This window comes from Empidonax traillii, unplaced genomic scaffold (assembly GCF_003031625.1).
Source record: "Empidonax traillii isolate 1590-97213 ecotype Southwest subspecies unplaced genomic scaffold, ASM303162v1 scaffold875:size256809, whole genome shotgun sequence".
NCBI classification, from domain to species: domain Eukaryota; kingdom Metazoa; phylum Chordata; class Aves; order Passeriformes; family Tyrannidae; genus Empidonax; species Empidonax traillii.
In genome coordinates this window covers 16,750-38,416 of record NW_020956068.1, presented here as the reverse complement: position 1 = coordinate 38,416, position 21,667 = coordinate 16,750, and the positions used below count along the sequence as shown (strand labels likewise).

General features: G+C 35.7%; 1 protein-coding gene across 4 annotated transcripts in view; it reads left to right on the top strand.

Annotated features, from left to right (window-relative positions):
* The window catches only part of TTK (TTK protein kinase), a 37,803-nt gene extending 16,706 nt beyond the window's left edge, over window positions 1-21,097 (top strand). For 3 of the 4 annotated variants that reach the window (XM_027902446.1, XM_027902448.1, XM_027902447.1), the window contains 19 exons: window positions 377-483; window positions 4,133-4,276; window positions 5,692-5,797; window positions 5,914-5,989; window positions 6,071-6,171; window positions 6,589-6,688; window positions 7,405-7,528; window positions 8,408-8,589; window positions 8,690-8,826; window positions 10,364-10,490; window positions 11,609-11,701; window positions 13,379-13,536; window positions 13,627-13,778; window positions 14,996-15,120; window positions 15,419-15,499; window positions 17,403-17,579; window positions 18,297-18,387; window positions 18,571-18,668; window positions 19,146-21,096. In XM_027902446.1, coding sequence (XP_027758247.1) covers window positions 377-483; window positions 4,133-4,276; window positions 5,692-5,797; window positions 5,914-5,989; window positions 6,071-6,171; window positions 6,589-6,688; window positions 7,405-7,528; window positions 8,408-8,589; window positions 8,690-8,826; window positions 10,364-10,490; window positions 11,609-11,701; window positions 13,379-13,536; window positions 13,627-13,778; window positions 14,996-15,120; window positions 15,419-15,499; window positions 17,403-17,579; window positions 18,297-18,387; window positions 18,571-18,668; window positions 19,146-19,235 — 2,269 coding nt within the window. In that variant the 3' untranslated portion in view covers window positions 19,236-21,096. Of the gene's footprint in view, window positions 1-376; window positions 484-4,132; window positions 4,277-5,691; window positions 5,798-5,913; window positions 5,990-6,070; window positions 6,172-6,588; window positions 6,689-7,404; window positions 7,529-8,407; window positions 8,590-8,689; window positions 8,827-10,363; window positions 10,491-11,608; window positions 11,702-13,378; window positions 13,537-13,626; window positions 13,779-14,995; window positions 15,121-15,418; window positions 15,500-17,402; window positions 17,580-18,296; window positions 18,388-18,570; window positions 18,669-19,145 lie in introns of all 4 variants that reach the window. The other variant, XM_027902449.1, reaches the window with a different exon arrangement.
* The last annotated feature ends 570 nt before the right edge of the window (window positions 21,098-21,667 follow it).

Genomic DNA, 21,667 nt, shown 5'->3' with positions numbered 1-21,667 from the left:
TTTTAAGTGGTACCTTTGCTTACCTGTTGAGGCAGGGTGAAATTTGGGACAACTGGTTAGTAAGTGCTCAGAGGGAAAATATCGGCATATTTTGAGGCATAATATAAGCAGTGACAGGGGAGGAGTCCTTCAGCTTTCTCTTCTGGGTTTGAGTACTTTTTGGATTTTTTTGAAAGGTTCAACTTTATATATTCCAGGTATTAGCTTTCTAAGGTTTGTTGTGTATTTGTAGTACACTGATTGCTCGAAGGCAGAGGAAAATCTTTAGCTATAGATGGATTGCTTTTCCGTAGTTATCTAAAGCCGTTATCCAGCACATGGAACTTGTTTCTCAAGCTCTTCACCATTTGTAACTATTAATGTGCTGTCTTTACAGTCTTCAGGATCCAGAGGAGGCACGGGACCAATTTCACCTGGCCAGACTGAACTGCAAGAAATTTGCTTTTGTGCACGTGGCTTTTGCACAGTTTGAGCTATCACAAGGTGCGTAAAAAACCTTGCTTGGTGTTGCTGTTCTGTGTTGTTCTAGGTTTTGTTGTTATCAGCTTCCTCTCTGTTACATTATTTGCAAGGAAAGTGATAAGTATTAAATCAGAAAAAAAAAAGCTGGATTTTCTTTTTTTTAACAAAATTTACTGAGAATGTGGGTTCATTTTTTGAATGAAAATATGCACAATGTTCATGATATTTTTCTTCCTTTTTAGAAATAATTTTCAAACAAGATGAAAAGTCATTGGTGAAATTCATTGATGAAACAAGATGAAACTATTTTCTATTTTTTTGGTCTTAGATCTTGCAGTGGAAGGTTTTTGTGTAAGGCTCTCTCTGCACTGAGTGAAGCTCAGATTTGGGTGGTGATTTCCCTTTAGATACTTTGTTTGCTTGTGGAACAAATTCTGTCTTCTTTGAAACAGTAACTGTAGATTCTTAGTATGTTTTTTATTAAACCAAGATACACTATCAATGTGCAATTTGGTTCCCTGGTACCTGGTAGCAAGGCTGTGTTGCTGCCCGTGAGTATTTTTGGGTTTCTCTTCCTTCCACGGGTGATTAGAGCAGTGATCTGTCACCCTGTTTATTTCTTCCTTTAGCATCTTGCTCTGTACCTTAAGACAAGCACATGTCATTAAAGCTGTTTTCTTATTTGAAAACAAAAGGCTTGGTGGATATATCTTGATTTTTTTTGTAATTTGTTTTTCTTCATTTTTTTTTTTTTTTTAGTATCATTCAAGCTGTTGTATGCTGCCTAGCATAAGAAATGCTCCCCAAACTTAGCTACAATAAATAATTAAATGAAATTAATCTGCCTATTCTACACTCTGGATTCTGAATACATTTTACATTTTTATTTCTCTTCATTTACTTCTGTTTATTGTCCACTGGTAGTGGTTTTCTCTATACATTTTTCGCTCTAGTATTACTTTTCAACTGTATTTTAGGATACTGTTTAGATGTTCAAAGAGTGTCCCATGATGCAGAGCCATTTTGTTAAAATCAATAATAGATACTCATTTATCCTCTCACATTTTCCAGTTTTTCTTAACTGATAGGTTTATTTGTAACGGATCAGGAAAGGCTGTGGAAATCCCCCTCAAATACCTGCTATGTAAAATAATTGATGGAGGAAGATTTTACTGAGTATGATTCTACAGGATGGGGAGGAGACAAAAATTTGCCTGTTTTGACTTGAAATTACACAGTCTTTCTGTTTCCCATAAATCAATTATCTGACCACTCTTGTTCTAATATAATCTTGTGGTATTGAACTTCTAAACAGTAGTAAATAGTAGTTAATAATTTGCTTAGTGAGCACTGTATGTTTATTTAAGCAGATAAAAAGACACTAATTCTGCAATAATAAAGATATTGTTAAATAAGTGTAATAAAACCTATTGTGTAATTTAAGTGTAGAAATGTTGCTACAGGTTACCAATGACTAAATTCATCCTGTAGCTGTGGGATGTGTTCATGCAATAGTTTATCTTACTTTGACAGCAAGTAGTTAAAGCAAAATGAAGTCCTAATCCCAAAGGAAATAAGCCAGTTATGATTGGCTTTGTATCTCCAGTGTGCTCTCTGATTTGTATCTGTTACCCTTGAGCTGATCTAGGTGTCATTTGGAAATGTGTATGGAGCTGTAGTGTCCCTGCTGCTTAAAAGAGGATTAAAGAACATGTGATTTGAATAGTGTTACTTAAGAGTACCGTTCCTTTTTCACTGAGTGTGTCCAGTTTAGGCCGGAGGGAAAGGAGGAGCGTAGTGCTTTGTTGCCTCCTCATCCCAGTGATTTCAGCAGTGCTTTGAAACACCTGTCAATATGTCCTTTTGCTTTAAGAACAAAAAGTTAATTGTATATTCACTTCTTTAACTCACAGTTTTGCTCAAGATAAAGCTCAAGTTGAAATTATGAAATTAGAGTTGGCAAATTGATGTTGATTTCTTAATAATTGAATGTTAATGGCCTGAAAATGGAGTGACGCAGTAAAAGTGCCAATTTATTTATTTGTTTTTTTGACTTAAAAACTAGATACAATTTCATTTAAATAGGTTAGATGAGGGTCTGTCTTGTCCTTACTTGGGTGCCTTGGTTAGTGTACTTGAAGCAAGATTTACTGTGAATTGTTCATAACTCATAACCATAGATAAAATTCTTTTGACTATATAAAGTGTTATGCTAAGGTGGATTCAGGCTTTTGGTATGTGACAAAGTGGACAGATTGAAATTCAGAAATACTTCCACTTTCGTGTTTTGGATCTTCACCTTTTAAGGGGGATGAAGCAGTTAATTTTTCACATGGGTGTTTTGGTGTCATGCTCTTTCTTACTCAATGAGACACATAACACTAGGAGGAATTACTTTCGAGTAGCAGGTCTTGTTGAAGCAAGGTGTGGTTACTAAATATAGCCCAAGATAGAACCACAGAATGCTGGTTAAGGATTCTTAAAGCCTATGCACTTGCTAATGATTTGAGAGAAAAAACAGTGTTTGACCAAGGAGATAAAAACCAAGCTACAACAAATAAGCACAAAATAGATTTAAATGAAAACATGACTAATCTAATTTTGGTGTTTCTTTGTTTCAGTGTCTGACATCACCCATTTAATGTTCTTAAAATGGGTTACCTAAAGCATGAGTTCCTAATAGATACATGGCAGTATCCCCAGCCTGAACTGCAGGCAGCATTGACATCCAGTTTGAGTTACTGGTGGGGTTTTGAGTGCTGGAGACGTGCTCTTAAATGTGCTACTATACATTATTAGAAATACTTAAGTATAAATGTATGTGGTACCTGTAAGAACAAAGTAGTTGATGTTCTGCTGCTTTGGAATTGAGGAATAAAGGCATTTGAGATTTGAGGGGCATTGACAGCTGTAACAAGACATTGCATCAGTTTGCACTGATGCTCTAAAGACCAGGGAAGATATTATGGTTGCAGTACTCTTCTTTCCTTCTATGATTTATACTTTTTTAATAGCTGTATGACTACATGCTTACATATGTAAATTGACTGCTTCCAGTACGGTTTGTTAAAACACTTCCTTTTCCCTCCCAGCTCTCTTCAATGTTATCTGCTTATGACATTTAGTAATGTTTAAAATTGTAATGAAACCATATCCTTGCTTTTCACTCCTCTTTTCTTAACTGTAGCACTGCCTGGAGTAGTGATGTTTTATTTAATAGCTGCTTTTAAATTTGATTTCTATTAAGTGCATTAAAGATGTTTTATAGTATATATATATAAAATAAAATTTTTCTTGGTCAGATCTAAATAGAAGTTCATAAAAGTTGTATTACCTTGGTGATACTACAGAAAAAGGGGATTTTAGAATATTTTGTATTTCCTTGCAGTTCCTATAACACTGAGAAATACTGAGAATGCATATTTTGTGACTTGGTGTTCAACCTAATGTGAAAAACTGACTTCCATGATCCACTTTTAACTTGTTCCAGGCAGTGTCCTTAAAGTAAATATTTAAAGGGAGAAGTGCCTAATGAACAATGGCTTTATAGAATGATGTGAAGTGAATATAAGATAGCATGAATGTAACCAGCTCGTTCAAAAGCAACACTGTCCTGGTGTAATTGTTTTTCATTTACTTGATTCCTAACTCTGTGTTTCTTACTACTTAGAAAATGAGAAGAAGTGTAAGCAGATCCTTCAGAAAGCTGTGGAGTACTCTGCTGTTCCACTAGAAATGCTGGAAACTGCTCTGCAAAACTTTCATCTGAAAAAAAAGCAGTTACTTTCAGATGAGGACAAGGAGAACTTAGCAGGTAATTGCAGTTTCTTAAAATATTGGTTGAGTTTATATTGTTGTAATACTAGATTGGAAAAAATCTCTAGTGTTCTTCCCTTCCAGATAAGAACTCAGAATCTGCTATTGTCTAATAAATGGACATATTTATTTATATTTTCAATCTTACTCCATCAATACTCTTTATCTTCAGTGCAGTGACTGTAGTTCACAGGAGCCAGGGATGGTGGGTTCTGTAGTTCTGCAGAGGGTGTTCCTCTGACTGTCATTACGTATTTGTAGTTTGTAATAGAGGCTTTCAGCTGGAAGTTGGAAATAAGAGCTGCTGTTGATAGAGAAGAGATAGAACTGAGGCACACAGACTAAACCATACAGATAGATTACTTGGAGGTGTATCTTCTGACACACTGAGGAAGTGCTGGTGGTCATTTCAGTGAAGTCAAAGCTGGGAAAAATAACCCATTTCAGCTTTGTTTTATGTATGGATAAAGCCCATGTGTTTATCAGTACTAAAGTGCTTGGCTATATCATAAAACATAACTGATCCTGATTGATGGGTATATAACTTCAATAAGGGAATAGTTATCTCTTGAAGTTTTCAGGAGATAAATTTGTTGGGAGTGGAATTGAGCAAAACACGTGGTTTGACTTAAGTACTGAAGTGTGTGTAGCTAACTCTCCCAAGAGTGTTGTCAAACACTTCCATGTTTTTGCATTGTATAAGGACAGAATGTAATTTCCTTAGGGATATATTTTCACGAGTGTGGTTTGAGGTTTGCCTGGCTCCTATTGAACCAACCTTTGAGTGAAATGCTAGTTGGGTGTGGGGAGGAATTCAAACATTTAGGAACAGCTGTAATACTCAGTTATATTATTAGTTTTTAATCAATTTTATTTTCTGTCCTGTTCCATTTTAGCTGAGGGAATGCCTCTGAGAGAACACATGGCAAAACCCTGTGTGCCAATTAGGAAGCAGTGAACTTTGGGGAAAGTGTAGGCTTATTTAGTTTTTCATCTGCGTAAGTTTGTAACATTAGGTATTTGAAAAAAGGCTAAATAGTAGCTGAATTATTTAGAGATAAAAGTTTAATATATATTTTATTTTCACAAACTCAGTATTAATGTAAGCAGGAGTTGAATTGACACTTCATTATAAGATTAATGTACAACTTCATGTAGCTTTTGCCAGAACTTCAGTAATCAAGGAAGATTTTCTCCTGGATTAATATGGGGCTGGTGAATGAGATGAGTGCTTGATATTCCCTGACCTCACACAGCTCATAAGACCACTCTCAAATTTGCTATCGATGAAATCAACTGATTTAATTTAACCCAATTAATTGCTTAGAATAATTCAGTTGAGTTTACCTGATATGAATTATGGATTATTCTCAAGTGTCCTAATCTGAATGATTCTAACTATTTTCCTTACAGTATCAAGTACACAGGAATCTGGGCTTCAGAACATAGTTGGAAATCACAGAAGCATAAAAACGAATGATTCTGGTGAAAATTCTACTTTAAACAAACTTTTTTCTGGGTAATGTCTTGATTTCTTACTTAATTTCTTAAAATGTAATTTAAACCAAACATAGACACTACAGTGTTGTTTGTTTGGTTTTGTGTTTATTTTGTGTGTTTGTTTTTTTTCTTCAGGGAAGAAAAGTCACAGGAACTTAGTGCTCTAGTTGATTATCAAAACCCATTGAGACCACTAAGCAAATCTAACCAGGTAGAGCATGTAACATTTTCTTAAAAATCTTAAACTCTTCATTCTGTTTTACTGACCTGATAGCATTTAATTTGCTCTTAGACTTGCCCGTTTGGGAGGGTTCCTGTTAAACTACTGTCTGATGATGGTGATGATGTGGAGAATTCAAATGTCGTCCCACTTACAGCCAGTGTTATGAAGAGGTATGGTTATTTGGTTTACTACAGCACAACAGATTTTAATACTCCTTTTCAGGAGTGGTTTTGTTGGGTAGTGGAAATGTCCAATGCTAAGAAAGTTAAAATTGACCTGAAGATTATAGTCATTATAGTTGCAAGAGGTATTACAGTAACGTACTTCTGATCTTACTACACAGATTCCTTGTATGAAAGCACACAAAGATAAATTACTTGTTCCAACTAATCAGCAGGGTCAAAATAAATGGAGATTCAGGCAAAAATGAATTTTGTTCAAAATATCTTCATGTTTGCGTATTCTAGTTTTTAAAATTAGGTAACAGATAGTCTTGTAACTTTCAAAATATTTTTAATATTTTATGTAGTTGACAAAAAGGCCGTTGTACATTGGTGTGATTGTAATTAACAATGTTACTTCAATAGGCAGACATCCAGCTCCAAATGTACAGCTTTCGTTGCACCTTTCCCGCTATCAGAACCAAAATCTAATGGGTGTGATTCATATGACCCGGGAGACTTACAGGTAACTTAAATATCTTTAAAATACATACAAGGAACTCACTCTGGCTATCTTATGGTATTAGAATGAAAGGTACACCACCACCTTTTTCAATTCAAGAAAGAAAGAAGGTATAATTTCCCTTTGTTAAGTAATCAGTAGTAGATAGAAGCCTTCACTGTGGCTTTTAAATTTGAAGACTATTATGCCTAATTAGGCATTAAGAAAGAGCTTTCTCTAAACAGTACATCTGATGGGAGCAACACGGGTAGCGTTAGAAATCATCATATGATTTGTGAAGCGGGGATAAGCAGATTTCAACTTGACTAAGGGAGCTTTCAGATGTTGTCACGAGTTTTAGCATGAGAAGTACTCTATTTAATGAATTCCATTTAACTGAGTTTTAAGTGCTCTATGGAGCTGTAAATTATGGCTTTTGATAGAGGTTAGTTTTCAGTTATGCCTTGCATTTTCATGTCCCGTGTCCTCGTTTCCCAGAAGAAAATTCCAGAATACAAAACATTTGGATCTTTATTACAGAAACTGGATTATGGAAAGTCAGAGTTGATTTATTTAAAAATAACATCAGTAATACTTGTCTGTGTAACCTGCACTGTTTTCTGAAGCATATTTGAAGATGCTTTGTGGTGCATCTCTCATTTAATTACCATAAGGAAATGTCTTTTGGATACTACTCTTGAGTTCTTTGATTCTTTTAAGATGCTTTTTATGCTCCTTAGTCCTTACAAGAAAAAGCTTCGTTACAGTTGCAGATGTTGAATGAGGACAGCTTAGAAACGGCTAATAATTCAACTCTAACTCTCAAATCCGAAGTGGATACAAGTCTTGTGACGAAAAGAGAAGGTAACTATTAATGTCATGTTTGAGTAGTTTGAAATAGAATAAGCATTGGCAATATGCTGTCCTGTATGTTTTTTAAAAAAAATCTAAATAAAATTAATAAATAAATTGCTAAATAAAATGTTTTTCAAAAAACAGAAGTTGGTCTGATTGGAATTGGATTATTTAATTAAAATTTGGCTTTTGCATGGTGTCTGTGATAGTTGTGGGAAAAATATAACCCCAAAACCCAAAGAAATCCCAACTGTGACACTGTCCAAAACTAAAGTGCTGGGCTTGATGTAAAACGCCAATTTATAGTGCTAATTCATTACGTCCTTACCTCTTGCAATGCATATAAGAAATAGGCATCAAAATAGCAGCAGTGCAAGGTTTCGGCTTAAAATTTGACAACCTGAGGGTAGAAAAATATTGCCAGTGTCAGATAACAGTGCTAATTTGTACCACAAAATAAAAAGGTAGAAAAATTCAAATGAAGGACTAAAATTCCTGAAAAGTCTGTTTAGTTTTTACTGCGTTTTATAGTGGTTTGCTTTTCCTGTGACTTTTCTTGTGTATGCTCGTAGTTTACCCTATAGATGCCATAGATCTAACTTGGCTTGTTGAAACTTAATCTTGAGATGGTTTTGGCTCAAGTAAGCTTAAAAAAGTGAGAGATTGTCTTTCACTTAAAAAGGTGCAAAACTCCTGCAATTCTCTCTGAATACAGAAAAGCAGAAATGCAGTTGCTTTCAGCACTCATCTGGTTGTTTATTTTGATCTAGAAAATGGGGTAAAATTATTCTAGAAACTGTGGGATAAATCTGTTAGAAACTGTTTCAAGTATGAAATATCTAGTCTTTTTAGTAATCTACTGTGGTTTGTTTTGGGTTTTTTTTCCAGAAAATAAAGTTCAACATCAGGAGCTGAAGATACCAGAGTCCAAGAGACTGGAAAGTCAACAGCAAGAATCTAGTTTTGGTGAAAACTATAGAAAGCAGTTAGATCAGATTAAACTGACCTGTGCTAGTGCCAGGAAAAATTGTCCAATTCAAGAAGTGTCACAGAAATGCTTCCCTAGAGAGGTAAAGTAACAGGAAGATGTAGAACATGTAGCAGCAGCCTTTGCGTGTTGAAGAAATCAAAAAAATAAAAGAAATTAAAAACTTATTTTGTTCTTTGTAGAGAAAACCAATGAACGTTGAACAGTCCGGTCATCCCATTTTAAAAGGATTCTCACCACCAGATCCTGTTTCTAAGAGAAGTGATCCATCATGTGTTTGGGGAACACCAAGCACCGCATCTAATGACTATATGGCCTGGTAAGCCACGTCTCTGAGCTGCATGCTCATGAAGGGTAGGTGGTCTCTGGAAAGACTTATGCAGGTTGTCATGGGGTTGCTTAAGTTTTTCTGTTCAGGTAGCAAACATTCCATGTGCTTCTGTGAAGTGCCTGACTTTGAGATTCAGATCATGTTTAGCGACCTCTGCCTTCTCTATCAGCTTCTCAGCATTTGTCTCTACACCATCACATCCATGAGTAGAGCATTTACCTTTCTCTGACCCCTGCTATGTGACAGTTCCTTTTAGATGACTTTTTTTGTGACTGACAAGCCTTCTAGATTGATAGCTCTGCATCTACTTCCCATGATGCAAGTGTCTGAGGGTTTTTAAAAATACTGTAAGGAATCTAGAGGCTTGCAGAATTAAGCACTTAAACAAATGCTGGTATTTCCTAACTTATCCATGTGATCTTAAATGAGGCATAAACCCCTATGTGATGTTGGCAAATCTTTATAATTATACGATTACTTACTATTTTCGTAAGTCTCTGGGATGAATCATTTAGGTCAAGGTTGTATGCCGAGGAACCACTGTTCTTGTTGATAAGACCTATGTCTAAAGCTGTAGAATTTAGAATATATGTAGGGAATGAAGGACATCATCTCATGAAGGAACTTGATAAAAGTAGCCCTTGAATAGATTGGTTTTGCTTCTTTCAAACTTTGATAATACAGAAATTTTCAAAATTCTCATTACATGCAGTATGTATACGCATGGTAAATATGCAGAATGGCTGCGTGCTTCTGTGTTCATCGAGAACCATCCTTTTGACTGTTTTTTAACTTCTTATTTTATTAGCTGACTTAATCAACTGACTTAATTTTAACTTCTGGGATTTTACTCTACAAAAAAATTCTAGGCATCTCTGTTCTTTTCCAGTTCTGTTCTTGGCATCAGTTTCGGTAAATACTGTGGGGAAATTAAAGTTTGTTTGGTAATATAAGTAAATAGATGCAAGACACATCAAGGGAACAAATGAAAAACCCATAGGATTTCTTGTGATCTTTCATTTTTTTAAATACATAATCTTTCTGCTCATACGCAGTATGAGCTAAAGCTCTCAAGGAAATCATGTGAGGATTTTTGAAGTTGTCTGTCTCAATATGCTTACCTAAAAAAAAGATAATCTAAAAAGGTTTTAAATAAACAACAATAAGCTGGAGAAAACTAAGTGTGGCTCAAACTGTCTTGTGGTCAGCTCTTTTAGCTTTATAGTGCTTTCACTTTTCAGTTGCTGGGAAGTAGAAGTGCCAGCTAGTGTCTGAAGATGGGGATTTTGTTAGTGTTTTAAAAAATATTTTCTCAGTATGTCATAGTTTCAGTGTACTTCTAAAGAACTTCTTGTTTTAGGAGATGATGTGGTCTTAATGCTAGTTATAGAATATACTGGAGGCTTGGGCTCTTGCTAGTCAATAGGGTTTAACTTGCAAGAAGCACTGAAGATTTCAACTTTGTTGTTAAAATAATCTTAAAAAAATACAACTAAGTGCAGATATTGTTCATAATTTTATTTAGTTTCAGCACACCAGTTGTAAAGAACAAGTTTCTACCAGGAAGTCAAATTTCTACTCCCTACAGCCAGTTCCCGTATTATCTACCACATACTCCAGCAACTCCATTTCAGAATCAAACTGGCTTGCAGGTAACAATTTTAGGCTGTCTTCTGTAATTTTTCAGTACATATTTTCCCTGGGGACTACTTTAGGTAAAATAAATGTATGTATATATTTTTTTTAATCTAAAATTACTACTCACATTTCTGATGAATAATGGAAAGTAATCTGTATTACTTATTCTCAAAATAACTGTTTCTTCATGTGTATGTCTGAATCTAGATGAAATAAGTCAGGGCTTGAAAAATCAGTTGTGTCAAAATCCTGGAGCCTTTATGTCTGCAACCTAAGCCTTTTCAGATCCTACTTAATGACAGAGGCAAGAACTAGAGTCACTATTTTTGTTCTGCTGTGCTTTTGTAGTGCTATTGCCCACTACAGTGGAGTACCAATAAAGAGAAGCAATGTGTGTTGAAAACCATGAGTCTGAGGGAGGTAAAAAACCCGAAGGCTTGCATTTCTCCTCCATTTTGTTAGATTTCACAAATTTGGATGCATTTGTTGTGGCCTGAGATCATGTAAAAATGGGTTACCTTACTGCACATTCAGATAGGAATCTTTCCAATTCTAGGTAAAACTAGGGGATAGGTTGAAGCTTCCTGCTAGAGGATAAGTATTAATACATTAATAAACAAAACTTGAGACCTTTCTATGGCTTGGTGTAGCAGATATGGGCAAGACACAAGGCTGTTTCTGCTTCACAACACTGAAATCTTCTGGCTAGTAGTTAGCTTCAAATCAAATAGTAGATGGTTTGAATACGTCTCTCAATTACATGCTGGGACTGAAAGTCTCTTAGATAATCTAGTTTCTGACAATATATGTGAAGAGGGAGGTGTCTCTAATGGTCTGGGAAGCCTCGTTGAAGAACACCTTTTCCTTGATTTCCGGTGTGAAGAGCATTGGTATCTTTTGCAAGAGTTCAGAGGTGTTATGTTCGAAGAGATGGTCATTATATAAATACTTTTGTTGCAGGGATCTTTTAGCTTTCATTTAAAGTTTATCTTTACTGCTTGCAAGCAATTTTATCCTGTTCATAAAGACCAAGACAACTTAAAGCATTTTAACTTGATAAAAAAGTCGAGCTCTACCAAGGTCTGTTGCATTATACCAGTAGTTATTTCTAACCGTTTCTGTACATACACAGGTTCCAGCTTCTATCCCTTCACACGAATGTCTTGCCATCAATGGAAAAGTTTATACAGTATTAAAGCAAATAGGCAGTGGAGGCTCAAGTAAGGTAAGATGCTCCTTTATCCTTTTAGGTAATCACTCATTTACACTGTAGTAGTTGTATTGTAAACTCACTAAACGAGTGCCTAGTACTAACATGTACAAAACGTTTGACCCAGAGAGTCCAGAAATTTGCTGGTTTGTTTAGACTTTTTGCTCTTGAAGATGATTTCAACGGTAGAGTGAACATTAAAATTCCTAACAAAATCAGCTGTTCTGTTGTAAGAGATGTGCTGCATTATGTAGATCCCAATGTGAGGGGCTGTAATTCAGGGCAGCGTGTTTACATTGTTGGGAAATGAGTGACTTCTAAGGTTGATTGAGAGTTCCTGAAGTGAAAAGATCATCTCTCACCACTTGTGTAACTTGTGTGAGAAGCAGAGTGTTGCTATGCCTGAAGTGGTGAGTGAGCATCTTTTTATAAGGAAATGTGGGGTCATGAGATCTTGGGAAATAATTTTGCCAAGGTCTCTTGGTTTTGTTATAATTCTTTATTTTCTTAACAACATAAGCAGTTTTGCTGTCCAAGGGTTTACAGAAGTCCAGACAGATGACATCTGTAGCTCTTGCCCTGGATAAAGCTATGTTACCTCGTTCAAATCGCCTCTTTGTCCTCCATGTGCCTTAGCAAAGCTTCTGGGAGGATCTGTTCCAAAAAGATCAAATTAATTAGAGGTCTTTCCCTTTGTGAACCCATGTTGACTGTGCCTGATCATTGCATTGTCCTTTAAATGCCTTTTAGTAGTACCCAGGATGAAATTCTCTGTAACTTTTCCAGTAACTGAAGTTAGGCTAACAGGTCTGTACTTTCCTGGGTCTTCCCTCATGCCCTTCTTGTAAATTGGAATACTATTAGCCAGCTTCCAGTCAGCAGGTCCTCTAGAAAGAGGAGCTTCTTGTGTCAGCAGTGTACACTTGTAGAATGGGGTAGGACAGCAGTGTCACTTTGTCTAATAGTCTGCTTAAAGCAAGGCCAAAATAGAGCAGGCTGCTCGTCACACAAACTCTGTTGGACGTCATGGTTTTTGCATTTAAGTTTTGAGTATTGCTTAGGATGAAGATTTCACAGCCTCTCTGGACAAGCTGTTTTCCTCTTGGACTACACGGTGGTGAAAAAATTTCCAGATATCTAATTGTGATTTCTCTTGTTAACTATGTCTATTGCATCTCATACTTCAATGATCGCTGAGGAGTCTTTTTCAGACCTTCCCTTTAAATAGCTGAAGGCAGCAGTAAGATTCCTTATACCCTTCTCATCCTAAGACTGAACAGATTTGGTGCTCGCAGCCTCTTATGTACCATGTGGTCTAACCTGTAAATGATCTTGATATGACAAAATGAATGCACTGTGGCAGATCAAACCCATATCTCTGCAAAGTGTAATTTTGTAATCTTCGCATTAGGAACACTTCAGACTTGTGATGTACTACACCTAGTGAAATACAATGTGGCACAAAGGTGGTTTATGGTAGAGGGTTGTTTCTACTGTAAATGGTGCCTTCTTTATTGAATTTTTTTTTTTATTTTTTTCCCTTCCTGCCAACTTGTGTGAACTGCTTTGCATTGCTTCTTCCTTTTGAGAAGGTACACTTTTTCTTTTGATATTTTGACTGTGCTGAGATGAAGGACCATAGAAAATCAGAACTAGGAATGTATGAAGTTATTAACTGATACTGTTTTTCAGGTGTTTCAGGTACTGAATGACAAGAAGCAGCTGTATGCTGTCAAATATGTGAATCTAGAGGAAGCTGATCAACAGACTGTTCAGAGCTATAAGAATGAAATTGCCCATTTGAGTAAACTGCAGCAACATAGTGATAAGATCATTCGCCTTTATGGCTAGTGAGTAAACACTAGTTTTATTTAACCAGTGTCTCTATATAAAAAGATGTTTCCTTAACTTTTAACATAAGTATATATATTCATTTTTAGTGAAATTACTGATCAACATATCTACATGGTAATGGAGTGTGGAAATATAGATCTCAATAGCTGGCTTAAGAAGAAAAAAAACATTGATCCATTGGAACGAAAGAGCTATTGGAAAAATATGCTGGAAGCTGTTCACACAATCCATGAATATGGTATTCTTAAATAATTCTCAGTATTTATATGGTTATATGGCAGAAAGTATGAATGTGTTCTAATTTTGGAAGTGGTATTGTTCTTAATGTTGGTGTAAGGTTAGTTATCTTCAAAGATGGGCACTTACTGTGTTGTGGAAAAAAATTCAGTGAAACAAAAGACAAAGGTAAATCTTGATGCTAGGCAGACTTCACTAACTCAAGGGAGATCTGCAAATAGCACCATTTGTGTGATGCTTTCTGTTTTCTTACAATAGCCAGAAAATATTTTCTGTATTCGACTACAGTGTGTACTCCCAATTCTACTTGTTCTCCATTAGACTTGTTCTCCATTGGACTCATTCTCTCCAAAAGAAGCTTTGACATTAATGACAGATATTAGGCAGCACTGTCATCTTTACTTTGAAGTGTTTCAGCTTCTTCTTGGAGTTTTTCAGTCCTTCCTTTCATCTTTACCTATGGAATCAAAGTGTTTGCATCTGTATTCTGTTTGGCTGTATAACATAAAGGAGAGGGCAGATTTGGATCCTTTTGCTATTTAAGAAAAAAGTGAAGACTAGTGCATATAGCAGAGATCATCACTTCTTTTCAGCACTGGAACATTCAGTGATGTGGCAAACAGCAAAATCTACTAAAATTTAGTCTACATACATACATGGGATGTCTTTGAAACAAACAGTTTTGTAAAATATCAGGATGGATTGGTTGATTGTGTAGATAATAAACAAAATTCTTGATAAGTCATGGAAGTCTGTCATTTGAGAAGTCAATCGTGTACTCTTCAGTGAATGGTAAGATTAAGCAATAATATTCTTTTATTTTAAGTACCTGCTTAGATAATTATATAAGAGAAAGCTACAGGTGTGGACAGGCCACTGAATTGCTCCAGAGCAGAATTTCAGTGCAACGCTGCACATAGAGCTGGAGAGCCTGTCCTGAACTCAGGGACAGGCAACTCAAATCTCTTGGAGCTGTTTTGGAGTGCCTGCAGTTTTGAATAAGTAATAACTCAAACTGTAAACTCATAGAAGTTGTAACTGTTTAAAGAGAAATGGAAGCATTTTTACAGAATCTGGAGAGAATAATTTGGTTTTGGGTGGTTAAAGCTGATTTGCACCTTCTCTCTGTTCAAGGGTTATGGGAATTCAGAATAGAAAACCCCATTTTAGTAGCTTGGATTGACTAAACCTGGATTTACTTTTACCTCTTTTTTACAGGCATTATTCACAGTGATCTGAAACCAGCAAACTTTCTGATAGTTGATGGGATGTTAAAACTAATTGACTTTGGCATTGCAAACCAAATGCAGCCAGATGTGACAAGCATCATTAAAGATTCTCAGGTGAAATACTTCTGAAAAATCCACTTGCACTTTTCTGTAAAGTGCTATGGTACCTGCTGATAATTTTGATTATTGTAATAACTTCAATTAATATTGAAATTTTATGCTGAATCGTTTTATATGTGTATATAAATATTCATGTATATGGATTTTTACATGTTTTTATTGAACAGAATAACAATGGCCTTCAACTGTAATAGAAAAAAAATTTCAATATGCTCTTCAGTGTTTTGGGACAAAAATCAAGTTTTTATTAAGTGCTTCACTTAAAGGAATGTCTTTACATTTTTGTGGCTAGGTTGGGACAATGAATTATATGCCACCTGAAGCAATAAAGGATATGTCTTCCCATGGAGAAAATGGGAAGTCTCGTTCTAAGGTAACATGGTCTTTTTTTCTCCAATTCCCTCCATGTTAAGAAGAAAGTAATTCAGTCACGTATCTTAACACTTGGCTTTCTCAAAATCTTCCATTAAAACTTGAACACAAGAAAATTCATTCTGCTATGATGATGGTGGACAGGGATTGAAGGCTAAGGTTAATCTCCCCAACTACTTAACATTTTGCAGATAGAATTTAGAAAAATGTAAGTGCTTGATGAATAGGTAAAATTGAAAGTAAAACAGATGCAGTCTTGGGCATTAGAGAAGCTAATAATAAAATGATAGTATCTAAACTGACAATAAGCACAAATATTTTAAAATTGATTTTTATGAAGAAATATGAGAGTTCCACTGTGTTATCAGTGTGAATAGCACTGAATAATAATATACAGTGAAATACACGAGCCTTTCACATACCAGAGGTTGTACTGATGACTCCGGTTACAAATGTCTTTTGAACATCTTAAGGGCCCACCATGCTGTGCACCTCTGAAATCTCCCCAGGCTAGAGTTTTCAGGGTGTATTTCTGGGAGGATCTTCCATGGAGTCACGTGAGAGAATCATTCCTCATAACTTTTTGGTTGCCTGTTGTGCTGCTTATGCCCTTTTGTTTTAGTTTTGTTCTGCCAAGAACTGGCGATGCTCTTATGGTGCTGCTCACTGCTACACAGCTACATTCCAGGATTCTGCATCAATAGCCTTGGCTTAGAAAATTATTTCTGAAAGCAAGAAAATTTGCTTTCTGATATAGACCATTGTTGGTATGTTTGCCTAAACAAGTTATGATGATGCTTGTGTCATTGTCTTATTGTTTTGGTTCTTTTAAATGAGGGGCAGGTCTTGCAAGTAGTGTCTTTCAAAAGATGATGCAAGGAGGGCTAATATTTTAGGGCCACACGTACAAGTTCTGTGTATCCTATGAAGTTTTCTATGCTACAGAATACTGTGTATTGTAGAAATTTTTATAACATGACAATGGAATGTGAATGATGAGGAAAGTACTGAAGGAAAGCATTTTTACACTGGCAGTCAAAGGGATACATAATTGAGTGAAAAAGTATTTAAAAAAAAAAAAAGAGAAATCCATATGTATGTGCTTGAACACAAAGACTAACTTTTAAAAACAGCTGAATGGAATTAATATTACATAGTGAAAAGCAATTTTGTCTTTCTGAACACAGAACAGAATATTTTATAAATGGATTTTCTTTAAGGATGACAATTTTTACCATTATTACAATTTTAAAAATTGCATGCAAAGTGTAGATTTGTTCTGGAACTGTGCTCATCTAAGCAAAAATGTAACCACTCTGCTGGGAGTCAGGTTCTCTGTGGTTTCCCCATGTCTTTCCCCCACTCTGTATGCTTTTCTTAAAGTACTTCAGCTTTAACAGGAGAAGTAGAGAGTCATCCTGCAGAGAACAGTCTGGGTGTGGTGGTCGAGATATGGATCCGAATCCTTGAAACCCCAAGGAACTGAACTGTGGCTTTCAACTCTGGGGACATAGCTGTGCTGTCTCACTGTTTTCTGGATTGAATTAATTTAGTATGCTTTTACTTGTTTGTTTATAAATCTACAACTAAAATTCTGCTGCTCGACTTGTTAAGGACTAACTTTAATTGTATTTTAAGTTAGTTCTTTGAGTAAATTGATTTTCAAAAGTAATTAAAAAGAACAGCTTTCTTATGGAATATCAGTGAATGAAGCCACATCACTGTCTTAGTAGATAATGGCATGCTGCCTTGGTGATTTTGTGTGATAGTTACTAAGACGTGTTACCAATTGAAAGTGGATATGCTCTTAAATGAAATGACTGTACAGTTACATGATAAATTGACTGAAGGGGCAATTTCTTAAGTGAGAAGTAATCTTTAATTTTATTTTTGTTTAATATTAGATAAGTCCCAAAAGTGATGTGTGGTCATTGGGATGCATTTTGTACTGTATGACGTACGGGAGGACACCGTTTCAACACATAACAAGTCCAATAAATAAACTGCATGCTATTGTTGATCCTAGTTATGAAATTGAATTCCCAGATATTCCTGAGAAGGATCTTCAAGATGTGCTAAAGGTAACTTTCCCTTATAATTAATTTTAATTTAAATAATGGCAATTTCTTTATTTAAAGCATATTTTCTAAAACTGAATGAGTTGTGCTTGAGAGACTTTTTTCACGAATAAATTCTCACTGCTACTTGTAGTAACAGATCTTATTCCAAAAGAGGATGTAATTAAGCTAAAGTTACTTCATATAGTTTCTATGTTAAAGTCTATTTTCAGCTCAGTACCAAGTAAGTAAATACTTAAAGCAGTCTGACTTAAATCCTTTGGTTCAAAGTAAATACAATAGTTCTTGTACTTGTCATCCCTTTTCCTCACCCTGCATATTTGCCTGCTTTTTGCATATTTGCCTGTGCTTTTACTTTCCCTATTTGTGTTGCTCAGCGGGTAACAAATCCAGAAATACTTATCCCCTTAACTTTCAAATTTCATTGTCATTCTGTGTCATTCAGATTGAAGTGGTGTTGTAGGTTCTGATCTTCAAATCTTCTGACATTGTTGCTTGAGTTAAACAGGATACCAAACTTTACTGTGAAGTTACTGGTAACTGAAGGCAATTACGTTAATCTATTATTGTATTGTGACTTGAATCTTTCTGAGTATGTAGTTTGGCAGTAAGAAGTTTTGACATGCATCTACGGGGTCTTTTAAATATCCTGACTGTTAATTCCTAGGAAAGTTCTTAATTTATAGATAAAGCAGTCTTCCTAATTTTTTTCGTTTCCAGCGCTGTTTAATAAGAAATCCTAAACAAAGGATATCTGTTTCGGAGTTGCTGGTACATCCCTATGTTCAAATTCAAAGTCATTGTCAAACAGGTACATTTATTTTAAAATGCATTTTATTGAATAATATTTATGTCTGCTTAAAAAAGTCTTTACTTTTATATATACTTTACACTTGCCTGCTTCAGAAAAGACTTCAGTATATTAATTTTTAAATCTCTTAAAAACTGCACTGGTAATGTATACAACTTCAACATAATTATAAATTAACTGCAGATGTCCCGAGTGCAAAAGGAACAACCGAGGAAATGAAACGCATCCTTGGCCAGCTTGTTGGCTTGAATTCTCCCAACTCTATTTCTAGAGCTGCAAGGGTAAGTAAATTTTTTTTTTTTTTTTAAATATAAGAGTGAACAAGTTATCCTTTTAACAATGTAGCTATCCCTTAACATGTAACTATGTTTGTGGCCACTGATTTTCATATCACATAAAGCTTGCCCATCTTGAGTAAACACATACCTCTCCTTCCACGCTGGTGTTTCCATATCAGAGACAAGTAATGGAGTAAACTTGATTTTAAGTCTCTACAACTGGTTGGTTCTCTGCTGACTTGTGAAGCTCTATAACTCTGCTCACACTGCTAAGTCAGCACACCTATCTTCTTTTAAGCATTATGTTGCATTACAACTGGTACAACTGAGCTGTGTTAAAACTGTATTTTCTGGAGAAATTCTGGTGTGGAATACCTTAGTATGTGATTTATATCAAGCGGTAATGTTTGTTATGTAGTTTAAACCCATGTGCAATACAACTGCATTCACCTGAATACTTGTGTGTTTGTTAACTTTCAGACTTTATATGAACAGTGCAACAGTGGTAAAAGTCTTGATGTATCAGCATTTGCAGAACTTGGGAGTCAAAAAACACGGACAACAAAATGATGTACTACAGTTCAGGATGCAACAGATGTCTGGTCTGTTCAAAAAGTATTTTATGCTGCTAGCTTTTAAAAGGACACTCAGCGTGAAGTTTGCATTTTTATATGTTCTTTGTGTTCTTTTGATAACGCTTGCAGGTCAGTAAAAAGAATTTAATTGAATGATTTTCACCACAGACTCTTTCACTCCTTGCATACTACTTGGGTTGAACGAACACAATGGCTACTTGGTGATTATAGTCTGTTCCTTACAAAGCACTACAGTGTCTGGAGTACAAAAACTTATATGAGAATCTGAGTTCTCTTATCCCCGTGAAGCTAAAATAAAAAGTTCCAAAAATTCTAACTGATGTACACAAAAAACATGCAAATATCTCTTGAGATATCTCCTACTTCATGAACAGAGTGTTAAGCTTTTCTGTCCTTTGCCAAGAAATACCTTGTGTCCAGTTTGGACTAGAACTAAGAAAATAAGCACACTGTTTGTATAAGCCATCAGTTATAATGCTGAGAGATACATAAATGATAGATGTAAATGTCACCCAGTTTTTGAGCTTTTTTGAGCTGTTCCTGTGGTTAAGTGGTATGATGGAAGCATCAGTGCTGTTATGGATTAATATGAATAAAATGGCTTTTGTTCTATTAAAAATGCTACTGTAAATCGACTATGCTTTTTTCAATTCCAAAATAATAGAAAACCCTTCAAGATTCATGATGGTCAGAAATCACTAATTTGGATTTTTAAAAGCTTTAATACTAAGCACTCTCTAAATTACACTAAATATAGCAGAACTGTGTTTTGCTGTGATTCTTATTGGATTCATTGAGGTTTGTTTTAACCTCATTTACATCTGGTGAAAATGTACAAATTTTAGATTTATTTAAATAACTGAAAGATGTTAAAATAATGACCAATAATTTTAAATCGGAACAATAAGTTCAGTTTCTCGACAGTTGCCATGTTGTCCCAAGCATTGGAGCACAAACCAAATGCCTGGAAAGTCTTTTCTCCTCTGTGGTGGAGGTGCATGTTCACAGCAGTTCCATCATCCATAGGCTGCCTGGCAGGTCAGTTGTCTGGATTTGGGAGAGACTCGTCATTCTGGCTCCTGGAATTTTACTTTAGCCAACATGTTTGCTGCCTTGGGAAAATATGGCTGGAGTTCAGAGAATTCTAATAATCTACTTTGAGCATCACAAAATACGGAGTGGTATTTTGATCTTCCAAGGGTATGGAAATTGTTCTTGAAAACTTTCAGTTTGACCCTATAAAAGGGGAACTGCTACAGCCATTGCCGTGTGTATTAGTAGGGCTGAGACCTTTTTGTCTAGGTAAGATTATCTTATACCTATAGGAATAGGCATATTGTGCTGCATGCTCTGTTCTATTTGCCATTAGTGTTTATAGGGAATCACTATTGTCAACATCTGTTAAATAAAATGCATTACTTTTTATACTGGAATGCAGCTCTTGCTGCAGTAATCCAGATTCAGAATGGCAGCTGTGCTTTGTATGATTCTTCAGCTCACAGCATAACCATTTTCCATGCTTTTGCATACTGAGCAGTAATAGTTTATTAGAATCACTCAGAGCCCTATCACAATGTCTAGATCTGGAGTTAATAACAAAGAAAAGAGACTTACAATTCACTCCCTGGAGAACAATACTGGAAGAAAGACTTCATTTCAATGTGTTCTTGCTATCTTTCCTGCCACTAATTTGGCACTGTTGGATGATTTTATGGCCCTGTAAGAACTGAAGAATGAGAGAGAAGAATAGCACAACATGAAACTCATAAGAACTGTATTTTTCCCCCAAACATTAGTAGCTTTGGTTTTTAAATGAGGTTTTCAGAGCTGGCTAATATATTACAAGCACCACTTGATAGATGGTAAACTTTGTTCTTAATTCTTTCATATTGAAAACAGCATAACTATTTGAAGAAGTAGCTCTTAAAAAAATCTTTAACAAAGAATTGTATATCTATAATTTTATCAGACCTCAGTTTAATGTCTGTGTTTCAAAACTCTATGCACTTACAACCTTTATAGGCCAGTTAGGCCTATCCTCCTATGCTGGAGCAAATGCTTGTAAAAGAGCTTTATTCTGGAGTGTGGTGTTCCTGTGTCTGTTCAGCACCTGCCCTCCCTTGTTTCAGGTTAGCACTCATTTTCCACTTTATACAGGGAATGTGATGAAGAGTGGGATTATTCCCAATACCAGGCTGGTCTGGGAGGAGGGCTGAAGCAGGGGACACAAGGAATGTGTGCTCACTCCAGTGTTGGAGCACAGGTAGGAACAGCACATCTCCCTTGTAAGGGCAAACTTGGAATGATAAACTTAACTTTGTTGTTAATCTCATTGTCATTATACGAAACAGAGTGTGGAATCTCAATTAGTCATCGGTGGGGGTAGGAGATACTTATTCCGTATTT